The sequence below is a fragment of the Nipponia nippon genome, unplaced genomic scaffold, assembly GCF_047370975.1.
Source record: "Nipponia nippon isolate SJK-2023a ecotype South Korea unplaced genomic scaffold, ASM4737097v1 scaffold_5, whole genome shotgun sequence".
Taxonomy (NCBI): domain Eukaryota; kingdom Metazoa; phylum Chordata; class Aves; order Pelecaniformes; family Threskiornithidae; genus Nipponia; species Nipponia nippon.
Window position 1 is genome coordinate 49,139,640 of NW_028262369.1, and position 12,704 is coordinate 49,152,343.

The following is a 12,704-nucleotide window of genomic DNA, read 5'->3' on the forward strand; positions in this document are numbered from 1 at the left end:
GACTTCCACCCAGCTTGAGCTCCAGCCTTGTCTCTCCTATTGACCAGCGACCACGTGCTGCCCCGAACGCGCTACAGCACAGAGGAGCAACTGGGTGGTGAGCAATGTACAGAGGGCACGTGTCCACGCTGCCATCCTTTATCTGAGGCAGGGAGCAGGCCAGCCCTGCTCTCCAGTGCCTGGGAACCATCAAAAGCACTTATTTAAAAAAAGCATCTGCTCCCTCTGGGTAGAAGCAGGCCAGCCCAGGGAGAAAATAGGACACTGGTTTGTCCCTCTGTGTGAAGGGGAATAAGAAAGCAGGGAGCATCGGAGAAGATATCTGAACAGAGTGGTTCCCAAAGTAGAAGATGCTGGCAAATTAAAATTAAAATGTAGCCACAGCTGCTGATTGGAGGGATGTGCTGGCTGTCGGCACGGCTGCCATAGTGCCTCTTGGGTACAAACAGCCCTGTCTCCTGCATCGGCGTGGTGGCTGCGGTCCCCATCGGTTCCGGGGGTGAGAGCCCTTGAGGTGCCCTTTCCATGGCCCCTGTGATGCTGGGGAACTGCAAACCCTCAGGCTCACACACCCCCTTGCTCAGCTTTCCAAACAAAAGAGGATTTCCCTCAGATGGAAGAGAGCTTGGTCCTGCTGAGGAAGGAGAGGCTGATGAGTGGCAGCCCACCAACACCCAGGTGGGACAGGGTGCACAAGCTGCAAAGCTGGCGAGACACCTCCAGCAGCAATGCTGAGATGTGTCTGCTGTTGCCTCCATGCCAGCAGCTACGGCAGATCCCTCCCCGAGCTGATTCTGGTGTGTTGTTACCACCCTGGGCTGTGGAAAGGTGGCTGGGGAAGTTTGCTTTAGGAAGCAGCTGCCAGAAAGATGCCCTCCCTCAGGGTGCCAGCGGCAGAAGGGAGCACAGGGTGAGGGTGTGGGGTCAGTGACAAAGCACCACGGTGCCCAAGCAGGCTGTCACCCTGATGTCTGCAAGCCAGTCACTTTGGTACCATGTCTCAGACTCATTTTGGTACCAGCTGCTGCAGGGGAGAAAGACAAGCCCCCCCAAAATGACTTTGGATGAATGTGGGAGCACCAGCGGGTCAGCCACTTTGTAACCAGCCAGGACACATGGGTCTTCAGCTAAACCATGCAGGGAGGGACCAGGCTTTGAAACCCTCAGGAGAGACAAAATGAGGTGTCTGGGCAGGAACAGGGTGCCGTGGGAACACCCCAATGAGTATTTCCCTGCTGCCTTTTCATCCTGCAGGAAGGCTGACCCGCACCAGCTGGGTGAGTGGGTTGGCGTCTCCAGGGGCCTGAGCACATGGCTGGGTCCCTGCTGGCCCAGCGGGGCAGGGGGAACAAGAAGGGCTGGGGGCCCAGAAGGTTGCAGGTCCCAGTTCAGTGGCATCTGGAGAGATGCAGAAGAGGGGCAGGCACATGGTGGGGTCCAGTTTGGGGAAGGTGAGTAGGGAGGGGGCAGTGGGGTACAAGGGGCAACTGCCTGCCCCCAAAACATGCCCCCGAAGAGTGGAGGTGACTGTACCTTTTCCAGGGGTGCTGGGCACTCCAGAAATAAACCTAGCAAAGTACTGCGGGCCTCGGAGCAGCCCTGAGGACTTTATTTTCACAGCTCTCAGCCCACTCATACACATCCACAACCAGGCTTGGGGCAGGGCTGGGGCTCTGCACAGACCCCAGTGACCAGGGATGCTGGAGATGCAGGGAGAGGCAGCATTGGAGGGAAGGAGCTGTGCTGGAGGCAAAGGGGGAGGTCAGAAGCGACATTTTTCCCCACAAGTGGAATGCAACAGGACAGACCCAAACCCACAGTCCTGCTAGTCCTGCAGCACCTTCCTGCCCTCACCACCCCAGTGCTTTCCCTTGGGCTGCACAGCCCTCCACCACCCTGGACCCCTTTCCCGGGGAGTGCCTCCCCATGCCAGTCTCATCCTTCAGGCAGACCCAGGCCAGCACTGGCCCCCCAAAGGTGTCAGTCCCAGCCATGGGCACCCCTCCACTGCAGGGCCACAGCACCCACACCTCTCTCTCGTTCAAGTGGCAGGGGAGCCCCTCTCAGAGGATCTTGATGGCCTGCAGCATGTCCGCCAGTGCATACGAGCTGTCCCAGGGGCGCCCAGGCTGCCGCAGAGCCCCCTCCAGCGCCCGGGCACGTGCCCCCAGCTCTGTGGGGTCCTGCTGGCCCTCAGGGCTGGGCTGGCAGAACAAGATCTCGTTGACTTCCCCTTCAATGCGGCGTGCATAGAGCAGCGGGAAGACCTCCCTGAGGGTGGCCAGGACAGACTCCTTCAGCTGGGCATCACGGCACACCAAGTTGAGCACGAAGACTCCTGCAGCAGGGTAAGAGGGATGGGAGTTCAGACCAGCCCGTGTACACTGCCCTGCTCCCTGTGGAAACGCAGCTGAATCGGTGCCACCCTGATGCAAATGTCTCCCCCATGGCAGCACAAGGAGTACCGGCATCCCCCCGGTGCCCTTGGCCCAGCTCCACATCCCTGCCGCCACACGGGTCGTGGGTGGCCAGACGATCTGTTCCCAGGCACCGCCTACACCCTCTGCCTTCCCGCAACCTTTCTTGGCCCCCCAGGATGTCTCAGCCTGCCTGACCCAGCAGCGCCGCAGGCCACCCACTCCACCCTGCTCCCTGCTGTCACGACACCCACTGAAACACCCGGATCCAGGACCCACCAGGAGCAGCAGATGCCACGCAGCAATCCTGGCCATGGCTGCTATTCTTCAGGATGAGAAACGGTGGCACAGCCCCATTACTCAAACACTGCACAGGACCAGCCAGCCTGGCCACGGCCAGATCTCCCCTCCTACCTTGTGGCTTGAGGATGGTTTTAACTTTCTGCAGAAAGAGCTTTTCCACAAAGGCTGGGGGCGGGCAGCTCATCCCCACTGTGAGGTCTTTGCTGTCCACATCAAACATGATGGCATCATACTGGGCTGGGGCTGCAGGAGGGAACGCAGAGACTTGTTATCCCATGGGACAGAGATGAGCCACGCACGGTGGGGAGGCAACGAATGGGGTGGTCAAGATGCCCCCTCTGCCATGTTACGGCCGCTTCTCTCTCCTGGGGTTTCTCTTTCCAAATGAAACCCAGGGCAGCAGCCCTGAGCGGTGGGGAAGGCAGCAAATCTAAGGTTCCCTGCACATGTTGGCAAGGACAGGCCTGTGAGTTGCAGAGACCTGGCGAGGCTGGAGCTCATGACACATCGCAGGAGATGGGCAGGGATGGGAAGCAGAGGGTGAAAGCAGCCCAGGACTCCAGTCCCCAGTACGTTACCCACTGGGCTCGATGGGGCGCCTGGGATGCTCTGCGAGATAGTACCTTCAGCTGCCAGCTTGGTCACATAGTCCAGGCCATCGGAGATATGCACCCGCATTCGGTCACCCTGGGAGAAGCCGAACCAGCGCGTGGCCACCTCCAGCATGGAGGGGTCGATCTCCACCACGGCCACGCGGGCCTGTGAGAAGTAGTCGTGGATGAAGAGGGGCAGGCTGCCCCCGCCAAGCCCCACCACCAGCACTGCCAGCAGGGCTCCTGCCAACAGAGAGCACCCAGTGAACCACTGGGATGGCCACAGTCCCACTGCTCATCCCACCCGCCAGCCCCAAACCACTTCGGGAAGGGTGCATGGGGGACGTTGGCCAGGAAAGCCCTTCCCCAAGGAGCCCCCATGGGGACACATGTGCGCCTGCCCCCAGCACAGCCTCACACTTCTGGCTCCATCACCTGGGAGGGGTTTGGGGCCCCCCAACAGGCAGAGCCCCGCGACCATGGCCTTGTGGTGCTCGCAGCACAGGTAACTCTTGTCGATGGCTGCACATGGCTCAGCTGGGCTGGGTTTCTTCTTGTCTTTCCTCCGTTTCTTCTGGCCTGAATGACAGGAGGCATTGGCTGGTAAGGCAAGGTGGGAGCCAGGGGTGCTTTCTGGGGACCAGTCACCCCCAGCCCCTGTCCCACCCACAAGGCAAGCAGTGGAGTGTAAGAACTCTCCTGGAGCTGCTCCAGGACAAGGCAGGAAGGTCCCAGCAGGACTTTTATCTTCCTCCTGTATCGATCTCACTCTCTGCCACCCAAAAAAGTCACCCTTGGCCCCTGCACCTTCCTGGCTGCCTCACCTGCCCCACGTACCTGGGAGAGGTGTGGGGGCCAGGAGCCGAGCCTCTGACTGCACCACATTCCTGTTGCGGAGGAAGATGAGGCGGCGGAAGTAAAAGGTGCCGTCCCCCTTCACGTCCTCCACAACGTACTCCCCGCTCAGGGGGCTGGTATCACGGTGCTGCACCGTCCGCACCCCGATGTCCCCTCCCACGGACAGGAAGGGCACCTGCAGGGAGGACAGGGACTGGTGTGAGGAAGGAAAGGCAACAGGAACAGACCCCGGCATTCCCACTGTCCTGACCACGGCTAAAGAGCTGGGACAAAGCGGACACAATGCAGGAGCAGCAGGATATGCTGTAGGCAGCCACAAGGGAGCTGGGGACCAGCACATGGGACACCAGCTTCCCTCCCGTATACACATGTTGGGGTACAGGGAGCAAAGACCCCAAGACTTCTTGCAAGACCTCAGGTTTGGGGAGTTGGGGCAGGAAGGAGGAGACAGAAGGAACAGGAGAAGTTAAAGCCAGGATTATGAAGGGGGCGGATGCTCTCAGGGTTTTGGGATGCCTGGTTTTCTTGGGAAGCTAGACTTTGGAGTGCAAGGACTTCACACTGAATCCTGCCACGCAGGCACCTCAAATCCTGCCTCCAAGCAAAGGCAGCCAGCTGGAGGGAAAACCGAGAGGAGCTACACCTGAGGCCAGTCTCCTCCCCACCAAGGCAGCCAGCTCACGCATTGCAGCTCTGTCTCCTTTGGAGAAGAGGGACTCGCCGCTGGCAGAGAACCAGCCTGTTCCTGGTTTTGGGGAAGCCAAGCAAGGGGGCTGGGCGGCGGGGCTCACCTGCTGCCGGGCAGGGAGGCCCGGTGGGGCCAGCTTCATCACCTTCCCCGACAGCTCTGCCTGGATGCCGGCCATGCCCTCGTAGTGCTGCTCCCTGTGCAGGGCCACAGTGACCAGGCGCCCGAAGCCCGCGCTGGTGGCCAGCTGCTTCCGCCCTTCCTCCGTCCCAAAGAGCCACTCGGTTTCTCTGCCCTGCGGGACTGCAGAAGGAGCTGCCATCAGCCTGGGCCATTCCTGGTCCCTGGGCGACTGCCCCAACCTCCAAAAGAGGAGCCGCAGGGAATGGCAAGACATCACAACAAGGTACCACTGCATGCCTAGAGCCATGCTCTGCAACCATCAAGAGAGCCAGGACCTTCCCTGTTTTGGGTAGGCTCATGCAGGAGGCTGGAAAAGCCACGTCTCATAAGAAGGGGACATCCAACAGCCTCACAACCCATCTCCAGGCTGCACTAAGTCCCAGCTTTGCAGGTGCCCAGGGAGGGAACAGTGCTGCTGGCAGAGCCTGACACATCTCCGTGAGGTGCAAGCACAAAAGCAAAGGGCAGCCATGAGCAGCCTGGCCCTGGCAAGTCAGGACGCCCACACACCAGCAACGCCTTTCCGGCTGCGTCCACTGTGCTCTGATTTTATACAGCAATGTGCTACAGAGGCTGTCACCAGCATCAAGGCAGGATTCACCACCTTGGAGGCAGGGCAGGCAGCATCCCTCTGCTGCCAGACGGGCATCTGCTCCGCCAGCAAGCCCTGTGCCAGAGCTCTGCTTGCACCACCAGGCAAACACACGTCCCACCGCAAAGCCAGGATTAAAACACCAACCGAACCCCGCACAGGCGGGTTATTTCCCTCTCCAGCCCCGATTTCAGCAGGGCCAGGACCGCTGGTTGTTTTGCAGCTCCTGGCCAGAGCACTGTCTCATTGCAGGCAGGAGAAGATGTACTCACTGATGAAGATGGCAAAGTGATTGTCCCGGGAAGGTTTCACTGAGGGGCTGTCGACCACATGCAGCGTGTAGCGAGGCCTCCCGCTCTCTTTGTCACACAGATCCAGAGAAACCTGCTCCCCGCAGGGGGTTTTGCTCAGCTGGCTGCAGAGCAGGGCGTAATGTTGCCTGTCCTTCACCGCCGCCACCAGCTGCTCCGTGCTCTCCACCCGCATTGGCTTGTCCTGCTCCTCCAGGCAGATCTCCAGGATCTGTGGTGCCGAGCCGGGGATCTTCCTGAACTTTGTCATGACGTAGACGAAGACTGGTAGGACAAACTGCTGCTTCTCCCCACTACCAGCCACCTGATGGACACGCACAACCCAGCCTTCCTGGGAGAAGTATTCCACTGCTTTCTTCAGCACGTGGGCTTGAGCCAAGGAGACGCAGAAGTAGCGCCCTCCTACCTGCAGGACCCGGCTGATTTCGGCAAACAGCTTGTCCACCTTGGTTAGAGTGGCCTCCTCTTCGTCGGTGAGGACGGCATCCAGCGTGCCTTTATCCAGGACCACCTGGAAGTGGGCATCAGGGAAGTCCATCTGAAGCATGTCCATCAGCAGGTAGCTCATCTTTGGCCTCTTGCTCCTGCTCCGCTCTTGCATCTGACGGATCACTGTGTCGCTGATGTCAATGTTCACGATGTCCTCGCACATCCCCATGTCGTACATCTGCTCACTCAGCTCCGAGTTCCCGCAGCCCACCACCAGAACCTGGGGAGCGGCACAAGAGCAGCGCGATGGTGAGGGCGCCCTGCAAACGCGCCCCAAAGTGTTTTACGAGCAAACATCAGCCACGGCCACGAGCCTCCTGTGAAAACCACGCCCGCGGCACCTGCACACCCGCTCTCCGGGGCCCTAAGATAACATTTCCATATAGAGAAGTCGCGCGGGCACAGAAGCGATGCATCAGTTGCACCGCTTTCGGGGATGCTGTGGATGTTTCACCCCCCAGAGCTCCCCGTCCCAGGGAAACTCCTGGGTCTCTCCCGCTCTCTTGCCGCGGCGCACCGGGGGCTTCGCATCGCCTGGGGCAGCGCACGGTGCCGGTTTAAGCCGGGACAGGGCGGCACAGAGCTCGGCGCCCAGGAGGAGGCCGGCCGGGGCACAGGGCGCTGGGCACCGGACGGGGCTCACCTTGTCGCGGGGCCGGACGTACTTGTGCAGGACGGGGCAGAGCTCCGGGAAGGCCCCGTACCACTCGAAGGGCCGCTGCCCGCGCTGCCGGAAGAACCGATCCCAGTACCGGGCTGAGCCGAACTCCCCGGGGCTCCGGGGCAGCAGCTCCATGGCCGCCCGCCCTCCGGCCCGGGGCCGCCGCCGCCACACGTGCCCCGTCCCCGCCGCGCCGCGCGCTGACCGCATCCGGGTGCGCGGCGCTCCCATTGGAGGCGGTGGCTCCGCAGCCGATTGGCTGCCTCTCCTCCCCCCACCCCCGCCAACCCCCGGCCGCTTCCCATTGGCTCGCCGCTCCGCGCAGGACAGCGGCCGCCGCAAGTGAGCGCGCAGCGGGCCCGGCCCCGCCCCCCCGGCCCCCGGCGCTGCCCAGGGCCGGTGGGCGGGCGGCCGGGAGCGGCGGGGCGCGGGCGGGGCCCTCCCGGGCACGGCGGCCCTGCAGCCCCCCCCACGGCGAGGCGCAGACGTGCAGCCTAGGTCACCCAGCCCCGCCGCGCTCTGCAGCACTTCTGAAGCAACAAAATGAGCGGGGCGGGGGGGGGGGAGAAGGCACCGGCGGGTTCAAAAGGAGCAGCTTTAATGGCAGAGCTCTGCCGGGGCGGCACGCGAGGCGGGCAGCACCGGGTGCCCGCAGCCCGGGGAGGCTAGCTGGGGGCGGAGCCGGGCTCTGTCGAGTTGCTTTGAAGGAAGAAGGCGGAGAGCTGGCTCAGCGCCCTGTAACGGTGGGAGATGGAGTTCTTCACGGCCTTGGGCAGCTCGGCGTAGCTGGAGGGGAGAGAAACGGCAAGCCTCAGCAGCAGAGAGCTACAGCGCGTGTGTCCCCAGCCACCGAGAGCTCCCCCTCTGCCCGCCATCTCCCTGCTCGACTGCCGCGGGGCGTCTGTAGCGACACGCCGGCAAAGCCAACAACCCCGTCCCGACCCAGGGGTTCCCCGTGACCCACCACGTTCAGATCCAGGAGGGTGTTTTCTCCCTGCCACCCTGGCTCATAAGGGTGAGGTTCCTCTCCACGCACAACCTCGACCCTGGCTTTCCTTACGTAAAGAGCTGTAGGTAAACCACCACTTACGTCTGGTTGTAGCCGTCCGGCTGAAAGCAGGGATCCCAGCCAAAATCTCGAGGGCCTCTGGGCTCCACTATCAGCCCCTGCCACGAGAATGCAAAGAAGCCCAGTAAGCTGTGGTTTTGCAGTACTTTCCTCGCAGTTGCATTTCAAACGCAGGCTGAGGAGTTACACGCAGCCATAGCTCAGGCGGTGGTCACCAAAGGCTCAGTACGTGGTGCTGTCCTTGTTCCCAGGACGTAAACAAAATTAGCGGTCCCAAACTCGGTGCTCCATCACGCTGCCCTATGCTGACAGCCCCTTTACACCCCCAATTAACTGAGCTAACAACTGCACTCAAATACAACCTTGCCAGAGGGAGATGAGGGGCGTGAAGAGCCTGAGGTAACGTGCAAACTGTTCGGTACGTACAGCTGGGCGAAAGGGCTGCGGCATTCAGCACCCACCAGCTGCGCTCTCCCTCAGCCTGTTAGCAACAAGCTCCAAGGGGGTTCAGTGACCCAGGAGCCACTAAAATTATCCCCAACAGAGCCAATGCTGTTACGAAATTCACATTACAGCCCTCCTCCCTCAGCATGTTCCCTTCCCCAGGCGCAACACCTACATGAGTTTGGCCTTTGAACAGCTTCACTGGCTCCTCTGGGTTTCCAGTACTGAATGCAAAGGTACAGAGAGCGTAGGCAGATTTGTCTTCAAAGCCAGCCAGCAGCTTGTACAGGCCTGAGCGACACAGAAAGGATCCCGGCATTACTGCCTTTCCCTCGGAGCGCAACGCACCCACCTAGAGACCAATCGAGGGAGCATTCTGTGTTCACATCCACAAGGGAGAGGAAGAACTACAGGGGGTGACAAAGCTCAGGCACAAGGATGCTCTTGGCTGGGTCCCTCGTATGACTGAAGCCAGCACCTCAGATCTAACACAGCGTGAGCTGCAGGACCCTGCTATTAATTTGGGAGCGGAAGCAAACAAGTGCATGGCACCACAGAGAACTAAAGCCCACTCTGAATTAGCACGATTAACGCTCGTGCTTGTGACACCAGTGCAGGATTTGCAGTCACTCTTAACTGCGGGATCAAAAGCAGTCACTGCACGCCAGGGGAGGTGAGCACTAGTGGAGAGGGGCTTGCACAGGAGCCAAAGGGAGCAGCAGGTCTTCCTTGATGACAAACAAGATGTTCCCACAAGCCCTGCCACCAGCCTGCAGAGGCAGGAGTCTGGGAATCCACAGATGATGCCGAAGCTACTGGGGGAAACAACATCCCGTGAAGAAGGGCACAGAGCAGGCTCAAGGAGAGAATGCGAGGGAGAGAGCTGGACAGACAGGAAAGGAACCAGCTGTGAAACGGGCAGTGCAGTGGGCAAGCACTGTCAGCAGAACGCAGCACGGGCAGGGATCCATTTCATTTGGAAAGGACTGAGTTACATGCAGAGCAGTAACATGGGAGGCAGTACCTTCTGGTTTGAGTTTTTCCAGGAACCATTTTCTGAAGGAGAAGAAGGGAGGAAAGATTAATTTTTGCTATTATTTCTCAGAAAGACAAGCATCCTTGAGACATGGTTTCATTGAGGCATTTTCACAGCCCTTTGATTCCCTCTTAAATGTGCTGTCAAATCGCCTCGTTCTGGAACTCTTTATCAATAATGACAGACTTAGCTCTTAAACTGAATGAGACGCAGTGAAAACAGCAGCAGGATATTTAATTTACGGCAGTACTGGGTTCTATGTAAATAACCCAGTTCTCACTCGTGAGCACTAACATGCCAAAATATATTTCTCAGCTCAACTTGTTCACATCTTACACCTAGTTCTAGTACCAACTTCACCATATAAAGCTTTTACGTCTCTGCTTAGCTCAGCAGAGATAGTTTGGAAGAATTAATCACGCTAAAAGTTAATTCCAGGAGCTAAGGCAGTATTTTATTAGAGGAGTTAGACTGTAATGTAATAATCTTGTTATCTGCTGGATTAAAGCAGTCCCTATGAGGACCTATAGGACACTCATCCCAGAGTCCTGCTGAAACGCATGGTGCCTTAACTACACAGAGGCCGCTGTGGGGCCACGTTCCCAAGCTGACTGCAAGAGCAGGCACCGTAGATTGGGAGCCAGAGCCAACAATTCGAGTCTGTCTCTCTTGTCCTGCACCGTGACTTACAGCAAGGCTCAAGGAGTTGAAGTCCAGCGTCTGGGGTGCAGGATGAAGCTGAGGACACAGACCAGTAATCACCTCCCTGAGCCTATTGCTCCTGGTGTGTGGAGAATCTCCTGTGAAGCACACCCTGCCAGCCTGCGCTCCAAAGTCTAGGACGTGAAAGGTGAAGCAAGTGCCCTCCTACTTACATGTACGGTCCTGGAAGCCCGCCCAGGGCATTGAAGCACAAGCAGGTATCCTCTACTATAACAGGTCCCCGAACCTACAGTGAAAGCCCAAGAGATGGAAACATTAGACCTAGAGGAAGGCACTGCCTCCAACCCCATTTTCTTGCTCTATCCTATTCTCACATTTCCATGATAACATGGACATCAGAAAAATCCACCAGCCACTAAAGGTCTTTGCCTCGGAGGAAATCCATACCAAACAGACACAACTGAAACCCATGCTCTCCCCAGGCAGGCCGGAGTGGCTGAAGTGTGGTAGGGAAGATCTCACATGGAGAAAAACAAGCAGAGCTGAACACCCCCTACCCCCTTGGGGGGCAGGAATGGTGGGACAAGGAAGGGGAAAGCCTGTGTCCTGGAGGCAGGCCTGCATTCTCCTCGAGTCTCAGTCCTCACTTGATTCTTTTAAAACACTCATCCCAGTGACAGCTCTGGAAGGTGATCCATCAGAAGCTCTAGCTGACAGAAAACGCAGTGTCCCACAACCGCTGGGGCTGGACTGAAGGAGCTTCGTGTCCTCCTGCTGCTTGAGGGACACAAGAGGCCAGAGGAGCGGCAGTGAGACTGCCTAAACACTGTGTCACCAGTGAGAATTCACCATCACCCAGCGTAGGCCAGCAACAGCCGGGTGACGGGAGTGCAGCGAGGCCAGGCCAGGCCGGGACCTGTCCCTGACTTTCCTCTGGGCCGGGCCAGAAGCCCATCTGCCTCCCGCCCCGCCGGGGCTGGGGTCCCCCGGAGCTCCCGCACCCACACCGCCGCTCCGACCGGCGGGAAAGGGGAAGGAGAAAGGCGGCGACCTGCCGGGCGGCTTCACGGCACTTCTGCACGGAGATCTCGTCCGGCTCCCCCTGGTACTCCGGCACTGGGGAGACAAAGCCCGGCGCTGAGGAGACGGCCGGGCCGGGCCGGGCCGCGCCGCCGCGTCCCCCCGGGCCCCGCCGCCAACTTACGGTCGAGCTTCTTCGCCACCAGCGTGTAGGGAGAGGAGTCCCCGAGGATCTGAGTGACCTGCGGAGGGAAACCCGCCCGTCAGGCCCCGGCCCGGCCCGGCCCCGCCAGGCCGGCCCGGGCCGCGGCCGCCGCCTCCCACCTCCTCCAGCTTCTTGGCGTTGCCCGTCACGAAAACCACGCTCCGCCGGGCCGGCGCCGCCATCCTCACCCCGCGCGCCGCCCGCGCCTGCGCGCTCAGCCGCCAATCACCGCCGGCGGCGGCGGCGCTCCCCGCAACGCCCAGCCAATGGGGGAGGCTTCCGCCGGCGCCTCAGAGCCGCGACCTTCCGGTCCTCCGGGGGAGGGCGCTTGCCGCGCATGCGCGGGGGTCTCGCGAGAGGCGCGCGGAGGGCGGTGCGGGTCGCCATGGCGGCCGGGGCGTCCGCGGAGGCCGGGCCCAGCCCTCGGGCCCCGTCCCCGCCGCAGGCCGCCCCCGCGCCCCCTCGGGCCCCTGAGCTGGTCCCCGCCGGCTGAGGCCCGGCCTACAGCGGGGCGGGGGCGGCTGTGGCCCTGCGCTGTCCCCGCCGGCCGCCTCCCTGTTTACTTCCCCAGCGTTTGGCAGCCGCGGCCGGAGGATCCCTCTCCCTGTTTTCCCTGAGGGAGAATCCCGTGTAGTTGGGGAACTGGGTAGCGGGTTGTGCTCCAAGCGCTGCTGCTATTTACTCCCCGACCTCTGGCAAGCCTGCACTTTCTGATGCGAGATTTCCTATGTGGGAGCCATCAAGTTTCATCTGGCTGAGGGTGATGCGGGACCAGCTGGCGGCTGTAGCAAAAACATGAGTGGGGAGAGCTGGACTCAGGAGATTGTCCTGATGATCAGGATGGTCAAGAGGTGGTCCCTGCTCCCACTGTGGAGCCCTAGAGCAATGGGTCAGTGAAGCCCCGTGCTCCCCAGCCAAAGGGTAGTGGGGAGCAGCGCCCTGCCAAGCAGCAGGGTCCTGAGAGCTCTCCCACTGTGGCACCCAGTCCTCCACCTCAGACCCAGTCCTCCCCTTGCAAAACAGGAGCTTCTGGGACTCCCCAGGGGGGGACTTCTTCCCCTCTGGTCTGGCCAGCTCCCAGAACCGGGAGCAGGGAGGCCTCTCCCCACCTGCATAAGAGCTGCAGACATCCATCCCTGCAGCCCCTGTGCCCTCAGGCGTGGGGACCCCAG

The 12,704-nt window shown here is 60.5% G+C and overlaps 2 protein-coding genes across 4 annotated transcripts; both read right to left on the reverse strand.

Annotated features, from left to right (window-relative positions):
* Positions 1–1,580: 1,580 nt before the first annotated feature.
* On the reverse strand, positions 1,581–7,541 carry METTL13 (methyltransferase 13, eEF1A N-terminus and K55). Its single transcript, XM_009462508.2, has 8 exons — positions 7,078–7,541; positions 5,907–6,654; positions 4,963–5,162; positions 4,151–4,346; positions 3,749–3,892; positions 3,344–3,556; positions 2,832–2,963; positions 1,581–2,338 (listed from the first exon to the last, which is right to left on the reverse strand). Exons 1-8 carry the CDS (start codon positions 7,324–7,326, stop codon positions 2,064–2,066), a joined length of 2,157 nt encoding a protein of 718 aa, XP_009460783.2. The 5' UTR covers positions 7,327–7,541; the 3' UTR covers positions 1,581–2,063.
* A 135-nt stretch (positions 7,542–7,676) lies between these two features.
* Positions 7,677–12,306, reverse strand: ITPA (inosine triphosphatase). 3 transcript variants are annotated; one of them, XM_087731437.1, is made up of 8 exons: positions 11,652–12,294; positions 11,512–11,569; positions 11,359–11,423; positions 10,520–10,593; positions 9,633–9,664; positions 8,784–8,899; positions 8,186–8,262; positions 7,677–7,881 (listed from the first exon to the last, which is right to left on the reverse strand). In XM_087731437.1, exons 1-8 carry the CDS (start codon positions 11,712–11,714, stop codon positions 7,761–7,763), a joined length of 606 nt encoding a protein of 201 aa, XP_087587563.1. In that variant the 5' UTR covers positions 11,715–12,294; the 3' UTR covers positions 7,677–7,760. The 3 variants fall into 3 exon arrangements, with proteins under 3 accessions (XP_087587563.1, XP_087587565.1, XP_087587564.1); XM_087731439.1 differs by lacking the exon at positions 8,784–8,899 and having other exon boundaries at positions 11,652–12,306; XM_087731438.1 differs by lacking the exons at positions 11,359–11,423; positions 11,512–11,569; positions 11,652–12,294 and adding an exon at positions 10,755–11,004.
* Positions 12,307–12,704: the final 398 nt, after the last annotated feature.

Bases quoted from the DNA above. Each gene is read 5' to 3' on its own strand.
- ITPA (XM_087731437.1), bottom strand. From the start codon at position 11,714: ATGGCGGCGCCGGCCCGGCGGAGCGTGGTTTTCGTGACGGGCAACGCC. The intron at 10,594-11,358 runs GTCGCCGCCTTT...CTTTCACTGTAG, and splicing joins GCCGTGAAGCCGCCCGGCAG to GTTCGGGGACCTGTTATAGT. The intron at 8,900-9,632 runs GTACTGCCTCCC...TGTGTCGCTCAG, and splicing joins GGAAAAACTCAAACCAGAAG to GCCTGTACAAGCTGCTGGCT.
- METTL13 (XM_009462508.2), bottom strand. From the start codon at position 7,326: ATGGGAGCGCCGCGCACCCGGATGCGGTCAGCGCGCGGCGCGGCGGGG. The intron at 4,347-4,962 runs GTGAGCCCCGCC...TCCTCCCTGCAG, and splicing joins GCCTCCCTGCCCGGCAGCAG to GTGCCCTTCCTGTCCGTGGG. The intron at 3,557-3,748 runs GTGATGGAGCCA...CTCTGTTGGCAG, and splicing joins GGGCCCCAAACCCCTCCCAG to GAGCCCTGCTGGCAGTGCTG.